Raw genomic sequence first — 9,083 nt, forward strand, 5'->3', positions numbered from 1 at the left:
ACATAATCCTTCTGGCTGCAGCAAGAAGATTATGTTAAGTCAATTCCTAATTATTTAGAAACAACGACCTTTCAGTCAGACATTGTTCTGACATTTTGTTCTGCTGAGTGTGTGTGTGCATGAGAGTTGTCAGTGTTTAACCCTCAGTGTTTAAAGCTGCAATATGTATCTTTTATAACAAATGTTTTGTAGATATTTGTTAAATCTACGCCGTCAAAGTTTGATATAAAACAGATGATATGTGACAAGATCCATCTCCTGCCTGAGCTACTGCTCCTGTCTGGAGAAATGTATCACTTCTAACCAAAAACAAGCAATCAGAGCCACGAGGAGGAGCTTATCGCTGTTATTGCTCTTCATGTACTCACTGCTGAATGTGCTAATGGTGAAGAAACTACTTACTGTTAAGGGAAAAATGGTTACCTGCTGTCACTGGTGGCTATGCTAACTAGCCTGAGCATTCTCTGCAGAATCTGCTCATGGGAAAAGCTGTAGCGGTAAAGGAGAGCAAGGGGGTACAGGGAGTAAGCAGCACCACAGAGGATTGTGATTGACAGCGTTAAGACCCACCTCCTGGCTCTGATCGGATGTTTCTAGTAAGAACTGGGAGAAGGCGGAGGAGCTCAACTTTTTCACAGATTATCTGTTTCAAAATAGAGACAGTTTCAACAAAAACGTATTTTTTAAAATAAAAGTTACATACTGCAGCTTTAACAGTGAGTTAACAGTAAAGGTTATTTTAGATCAGGACATTTCTTAGCCTACTTCCTGTTGTGAAGCAGATTCATACTGGCCTAGTAATACCTGGACCAGTATGAATTGAACAATGATAAAAGTCAACTAAAAATTGGTTTATTAATGCTACTTTGAAAATTAATAAGAACTTTTTAACAAAGGACCAGGTTGGTTTTCAAAGCTTTCTTCCCCTAATGAACGGAATCATAATTTAAAACACTTTGTTTGTATTACCTATCAAAACATGACAAAGACCTTCATTCATAGATACATTCAATGTTTCCAAAGCAGCAAAGTATTTACTCTCCTGTTTTCATGACTTCTGAAATTGATCCTGGCAGGATGCAAATGAACTTCAAGTCCTGAGTAACAATGATTCATTCCTGTCTTATTAGAAATGTATTCAGTCCATCAAGCAGCAGATAAACTTGATTAAGTGGCACTGAAGTATAATTGTTGCCTTAAGCTCCATGCTTGTAAACTAGTTTAGTATTAAACCTTTAAACTGTTGAGACATGATCAATGAACTGTGTTCTTTAAGAATGTTACATTTCACAAAAAAGTTTCCTCTGTTGAGACACAAAGCTGGTTCTTGTTATACCTGACAGCACATGAACCATTACTTTGATGGTGCAGCTTCAAGTTGGAAAATGGGCAGAAACAGCCATGAGAGCCACATCCTGTCCTGCCTCCTGCAACCTTTATGTGTTGTTGCTGTTGGAAGCAGCTGAGGAACAGTAGGATCACGGGAATGGAAACAAAACAACCTGAGAAGATATGCTGTACAGGGATCCACCATTAGTTGAACATATTGGGATAAATATGTTGTAATTTTCCTGTTGACTATAAAATGCTGTTTACGTGTTTACTGTGACATATTAATGTAATAATTAGTTTGAAAATGTTTTATCTTTTGTAAAATTTTTAATTCATGAAGGTCACCATTTTTTCACCTGCACAATGCATGCTGGGTTGATGACATGTCTGGGTCCATTCTGTACTATAATCTACAGAGTAAACACAGAAGGCCAACTTCATCTGAGTTGCTTGAATCATATTGCATTTGACTGGTGTAAATTTAGATAATGCCACACTGCATTGCAGTTGGCTGTAATTAAAAGAAATAATGAGATGAGTCTGCACCGCTAATTTGTGCTCTCAACATTTTCCTCCAGAAGTCTTGAAGTCATTTGTTCAGCAAAATTGAAGAAGGATCTAAGAGGTGGTTGTTACCCTCGCTACTGCCGCCAGTACTGAAAACACGGACCCAACACCAGACCAAAGACCCGACCTCAAAGAGATGTTAACAGACCGAAGACCAGACCTGACACAGAGCTACAGAATTAACTACCAGATCACACAGTCCAACCAGAGGTACGCATCATTCACCGTTTCATTTACGAAGCTGAAGGCAGCAGCATCACAAACACCAGCTTCTTCTGCCAGCTGTCCTCTTCCTCTGTGTGATCCTCCTCATCCTCATGACCTCTGAGGTGATTTCTACATTTCCATCGATTTCAAATTGAAAAGACTTAATGTTACTGGTTGCTGTTTTGTCTGGGCAGAGCTAGCACAATGGGACCTAGCATATGTCATTTACCCAGAATGCACTGAAGCATTCTGGGTAAATGGATGCCGCAACAACATGGTGACATCCGTGTGACAATATTTTATTTAAATTTATAAAATCAAAACAGCCTACAGTATTCTTCCTGTGTTGTTTTTACATCGTAAACATTTCTCAAATATAGTCTATTGTTACAACTAATCATTGCATGTTAAGTCAGGAAATAAACGATTTGACATCTTGGACAAAAAGGTACTGCTGGGCAGACATGAAAGTCATGTTCTAAAAGTATCCTGAAGACAAAGCAAGGCAACTTCTCATCTTTGGTTTCTTTTTGCTGCAGGAGTTTGCAAACAGAAGCCAAAACAGTTTTGATGTCAATCTTTATTATCATGGTAAAACAGCACTTTTTCATTCATTTCTCTTTAATAGTACAATTTTCATAAGTAAAAAAAAAAAACATAATCAAAGCTTTTTAATTAGAAATAGATTACTAATAGGTTATCTTGCTTGTAAATTTTAAATTGCAACCAGCAAAATATGGCAGACATTAGAAACCCATGGTGGCAGAAGACACTGATTGATGAGAATTCCAGAAGTAATGTTTCTCAAAGTTCCAGTCTTTAAAATTACAATCTGTAGTGTTACACTCTCTTTAGGTATTGATCTAAAAAAAGAAATGCATATACAAGAATTTAATTTTCCAGTTATTTTTAGTCAAACAAGAGCACACATTTCCATTCAGCTGATCTGGCTTTAGTGAGGCCATTAAAAAACAGAGCAGGCCCGTGGATGACTGTCTGCTGCTACGCAGGAAGTATTGCTGCATAATTAGGAAGAATGAGTGTTTAATGTCACAACTGGACTTTTTCACTCCATTTTAATCAGAATGAAAATGATTAAAATGGGATCCCACAAAGCACTCTGGTTTGCTTTAGCTGCACATTTAGGAAAACATAAGACAGGTCATTATAGAGCAGCTGTGGGAAATGTGTCTGCACTTCATTCACAAACATCATATTACATCATAGAAAGTGATTCAACATGAAAATGCAAAGTGTTGCCTGTAGAGTGTTTAATTCTGGCTGTCTATATGTGTGGAATTAGTGTTTGGTTCTGCGGAATGAAGAGGAGGATGAGTTGTGTTTTTTCAAAGAGAAAGAAAATATTTCACATGAAAAGTTTGCTTGTGTAAATAACCCACTGTCTCCACCAGTGGTTCGGTCCTCAGCTTTAGGAGGCGTCCGCTCCGTTTCTCTGCTCCATTGACTCGCCTCTCTGAGAGAGGAGGAAGGACTCCCAAACAGCCAGACACTGAAAGAAACAGGATCAGCACTTCAAACATGAGGCCAGTCTCATCATGGGCCCGTCCACATGATACCAACATGGAGGCACATTAGCAATGACCTCAACAGCCTGGGGACGATTGGACAAACTCATTTTCATTTTGGGCCAAACAGAGCATACGCCCCCCACGTGCCCCCATCAATATCATGAGTATCCTCAAAGGGCTGGTTGTGTCAGAATATATTGATAAAAACAGCCTATTAAACTGTTAAAATATTAGTAATTAATATTAGTGGCTGTCTCTGTGTTTTACAAGTACTTCTTAAAATACAGTTTTAAGTATTCACAGCCCTTGAACTTTTATATATTTTGTCACATAACCACAAAGATGAATATATTTCATTGGAATTTAATGTATAAGAGAAACACAAAGTGGAATACAATTGTCAAGTAGAAAAAATGATACATAATTCAAAATAAGCTTTTCAATTTGTTTTTACAAATAAACTGAAAAGGGTGGTGTTCAAAAGTGGAACTACTTTTTGCTGCAATTCTAATTCTACTTCACCATTGTACAATTGTTAATGGACAAGGCAAACAAAAAATGTGTAGCTTTGCTTGAATTTTCATGCAATAAAGCTTTCTTCATTTCATCATTAGCAGTTTATTCAGACATGAGCTGATGTGTTTCCATTGGTGAGCAAAAGGGACAAACAGGGCAGGAAACTGCTCAAGGTCCATCTCAACACTTCTCTCACTTTTTAATTTATTCTGTTCTTATAGAACTTCTTTGCCATTTCATAAACATGGCTGCAGAGCTTTCCTTTATGTGAATGTGTGCGTGTTTGTCAAGCTTTTCACCACACACACATGCGCAAAGCAAATCACACCTTTATGACATAGAGGTAGTTATCTAGGAGGCAGGAAGCCATCCAGCCCTGGAGTGAAAATGACAAACACACACCAATAAACACAGATGGATCCAGGGCCCTTCTGAGTGGGCCGGGTGCCACTGTGTCACAGCACATCAATAAAACAACCCAGGTTTTTTTTTCCAAGGTAGTAGCAGTTTACCTTGTTTAGAGAGAGCAATAAGTCAGCACCGTGGCTCGCCAACTCTCCATTTAAAAGCCAATTTCTGTGCAGCAGCCAGAGGAAGAGCTCTGAAGCTGAAATCCTGAAGCGAAACAAAAAAAAACTGGCCTAAATTCTATCTGTCCAACAGAACCTTTGGTGTGTCCATAAGAAACTATGGACATACCATTTTAGATTTATTCATTTAAACTTAAAATGAATAAAATTATCTGCAGAGTTCACCAATGTTCTATCCTTGGTCCTCTCCTCTTCGATACGTATATGTTTCCACTCATTCAAATTGTACAACAAGATAGAGTATCACAATTATGCTGATGGCACACAGCTGTACATTAGTTTATCATCCAGAGATTGCAAACAGGTTCAAATACTCCATAAATATATTGAGAATGTGCCAAAATTTTCTTCAGCTAAATAAACAAAAAACAAAAACAGCATAGGTTAAAAATCAGCACCCACCTTCAACCTGTTGGTTTAAAATGCTCTGACTAAGCCAGGAGTCTAGCAGCAGTCAGGGAACATGATCTGATCCACAACAACCACATCAAAGGCACGATATTATCATCTAAAAAATATTGCCAAATTTGTTCATGTCTTTGTTTTTAGCAGTTTATTGCAGCACTATTTTCACTGTAATCCCAAAAAATCCACAAGGCAGTTTCAGCTTCTTCAGAATGCCTTACAAAAACAAAAAGAGGTCAGCATGTCAGTCCACTTCTGAGGTCCTTGCACTGATTTCCTGTTACTCAAAGAATAGCATTTAAAATCTCATCAATGGCTTATAAAGCACCTACTAATAAAAGCCCAGATTACATCGCTGATCTTCTCTAAAGCTTAAAAACCATGAAGGCCTTTAAGATTATCTGAATCAAACCTACTCATTCTGAGAATGAAATGAAGCATCTTTCAGTTTTTATGCACCAAAAATCTTTAATAAGCTCCTTTAACTTCTTTGTATAAGCATTTTAAATATTCTCTGGCTGAAGCTGCTCTCTAAATAAAGTTGCCTTGCCTTCACCTGGACATGGAGAGAGGATGCACCTGTAGACAGCAGCCGGATTCATTTTTGAAGGGGGGGGGGGGGGGACAAGAGGTGTTTCGTCACCTCTGTTTCACACTTTGAATGTCAGATGGATGCACTTGTTCAGTTGACACAATGGCAATCAACTCAATGGGTTGGTAGCAATTTGCCCCGAAGTAAGCACCCCTTACTTGGAGGTAAAAGCTGTCGGGTTCATCATGCGAAGTGGTCTAGCTACAGATTTACTGATTGCTGGCTATTAAATGTGCTGCAGTGATACAGATTTGGTGAAAAATAATCAGAAAAAAATTATTAAAAGTTGTGGGGGAACATGCACAAAGCATGCTTTACCCAGAGCATTTAGAGGAAGGAATAAAGTTTATTCCATTTTCAAAACTGGTGTCTGGAAAAATGTAAAAAGCGGATAAATGCCTGCAGCCAACCCAAGAACAGCTGAATACAGAGATCCACTGTATTAAAACACCATGTTCGTATGAAGGTTTTGTCATTATTTCATCATATTCTTTATGGTTAAATATCAATGAGTGAAGCTTGGTCAAAGTAATAACTATGTGTCTACAAATGGGTACAGTTTGCGTACAATTGCGGCGCGTCTCGAGCGCTTAGCGCGGGGCCATTTGAACTGTTTTGAGCATTTAAAGCTTCGAGCGCGTAAACCAGACACGTGTGACGATCAAAGCACGTTTGGTGTAAATGCACCAAAAGTGCAACGCGCCGAACTTGAAGCGTCAGAGGCGTTTTTTAACGTGTTTAGTGCAAACGCACCATTAGTGGGTTAAATGGTTGTTCAAGCGGGTGACCCGTCAGGTCTTCAGTTCGCCAAACCACACACACACACACACACACACACACACACACACACACACAAACAAAAAGCTCATAAATCGGCAACCTCCCAGAACCGCACACCCGGTAAAAAGCTCAGGCGGAATCCAAACGACCTCTTAGATCTATGGGAGGGATCAAACTCCGCTCATTCAATTTTAGCTTACAGAAAAAGTGTCAAGCCGTCAAATAAACAAAAGTAAATTGACCAATAACATTTAGGCTTATGCGTGCCCACCCCCACAAACTCACACAGATGTGCGCTACAAGATGTTTGACACAAAAGATATTTTTTTCTCCTCAGTATTGTTAATAGTCAAGAGAGTTGGATAATAAAGTAATCCAAAAATTATTGTTTTCTTTTTTTACTTAATGGAAAATCTCAAGGTATGCACAGTGCCTACAGCCGTACAACTGCGGGAGGCCCTGTCCTCAGCTAAATACGCACGATATAATTATGCCGAGGATGGACAAAATCACGACTGGTCAAATATTTGGAACATTGAAAAAATAATAAAATAGATGTCAAATATCCTCCAGCAATGCCAATTCAGAGAAGCGGGACAACCTAATGGTTCCAGCACATCATCACGTTACGGCGCAGCAGCACTATCTGGATGCTGTTGGTCTGAAGCCAAAAGGCGCAGATTATAATTGCTGCATGTTCCACAAATTTTGCAGTAAAGAGATTTCTGAGTGGGACAGATAACCAGCCAGACTACTAGCAATATTTTTTTCATTGAAAACAAAATTAAAAACTCCACGATTAAACTTGAATGTGCTGTTTTATTTTACAAACAAAAATGAATTTCAACAGCCAGAGACCTGAAAACCATCCGTGGCCATCGATAATGAAGGCTGATTGGCTTTTGGAAGAAAAAAAAAAATTCACGCAATTATTTTTCAACTTGAGCAAAAATGATCTGCTCTGGGCAAAGTGTGGGTGAGCATTTGGACCAGACTGATAACGGACACGGGCAACATGTCTTTTTTTTTTTCATCCCAACACCGTTAGAAAGAAAACGTCGACACAGTTCTATAAATACTGCATTTGGGCCAGATGTGGCACAAATACAGAATTCTCATTTAATTTTTAGGCAGAATTGTTCCAGACACAGACCGTATCAGAGCCAGAATCTCTTTTCAGGTGTCAGACCAGTTCCTGATCCCAACCCGACCCGGAGCTGCCGCATGTGCGTAAACCTTTGGGTGACTGTTATGATCTGGAGCCTTAGATTTGGTCCAGTGTTGTAGGTTTTATCTGTGCTTCTGTCTGTATATAAACATAGAGAGATGTCAGTCACAGATTGTCAGAGTTGCGCGCAGTCTGTGTAAATGTCTGGTGGGACCAGCTGACATTTCATGAGACAGTAAATGAGAGCCCTCTCCTATTTAAAACTGAGTACGATACCCCAGTAGTTTATATAGTAGGGTGCCATGACTGTTGACTCATGATTCATGGTTGCTAAAAACCTTACCAGATTGACTGATTTTAGTGACATAATCGGTGTAAAATATTGAATAAAATGTTGTGCTACATGACTGGCTTTATTTTCACTCTTATATTTAACTTTATGACACACAAAACTACAAATGAATCGTCCTTATTGTCTCCAGGTGCATTCTGGGTAAAGCTTGTCACCAACATTATCATCAGTCACTTGGCAACAAATGGCAAACTAGCTAGAGCATTTCTACGGACTACGTTAACATGTTTTGAATTTGTGTTGTTTCATCGTTAGTGACCAGAAGCCTGATGTTTCTGTTCTTCTCTTGGTTTGTTGTACTTCATGTCAGATGGAGTTTAAAATGACATAGTCGCTCTCTCTGGTGATGAAACTTGCTAGCTCCGATGTTGCGGGCATGTCCATGTTGTCGAGAAAAGTCAAGCTCATCCTACTTCCCCATGCTGGAGATTTTAGTTTAATAATAACAATAAATAAAGTTATCTATAAAACCGATTACACAGGTGACATCAAGACCCAACAGTAGAGTCAGACAATAATACAATTAATGTGGTTATGTGTTTTGTTATTGTGTCCTGCAAACTTTGCTTTAATTCTATTTTTTCTATTTAATCATAAAAAATCATAATCAGACAGAAAGAGAGTCATGGAACAGGAAGAGCAGGTTTCCTGAAGAAAGAGGAAGAAAGCTTCCAGCCTGCAGTGAATAAAAATAGTTCAGATTGCTCATTTTGAGCATTAAAGATTTAAAGAATAAAATCTAAACATTTTGAGTAATTGGATAAAACCCAGAGTAAAATACTTAAATTAATAACGATGACTTATGATTAAAGCAATAATTAATATTGGTTTAACCAGTGGTTGATGTTGGTTTGATTATAAGAATATTTACACTTACTCTTAAACTTATGGAAGTACTTAAAGGTGAAATAAGTAACTGTAACTTTGGTATCAAATAATTGGAATAATGGATTATTCTTGGTTTCTTTTCAGAAATGTCTGTAATAACTCACATCATGATTATAATAAGAGTAACTAATAAGTAATGGTTATTATAAAATTATAA

General features: G+C 38.2%; 1 protein-coding gene across 3 annotated transcripts in view; it reads right to left on the reverse strand.

The window, feature by feature from the left end:
- Positions 1–2,669: 2,669 nt before the first annotated feature.
- Positions 2,670–9,083, reverse strand: part of snx7 (sorting nexin 7) — a 59,798-nt gene continuing 53,384 nt past the window's right edge. For 2 of the 3 annotated variants that reach the window (XM_015022024.1, XM_015022021.1), the window contains one exon: positions 2,670–3,616. In XM_015022024.1, coding sequence (XP_014877510.1) covers positions 3,536–3,616 — 81 coding nt within the window. In that variant the 3' untranslated portion in view covers positions 2,670–3,535. Of the gene's footprint in view, positions 3,617–4,663; positions 4,767–9,083 lie in introns of all 3 variants that reach the window. The other variant, XM_015022023.1, reaches the window with a different exon arrangement.

Source organism: Poecilia latipinna, unplaced genomic scaffold (genome assembly GCF_001443285.1).
Source record: "Poecilia latipinna isolate Pla-1442-1.1 unplaced genomic scaffold, P_latipinna-1.0 Scaffold2914, whole genome shotgun sequence".
Lineage (NCBI taxonomy): Eukaryota > Metazoa > Chordata > Actinopteri > Cyprinodontiformes > Poeciliidae > Poecilia > Poecilia latipinna.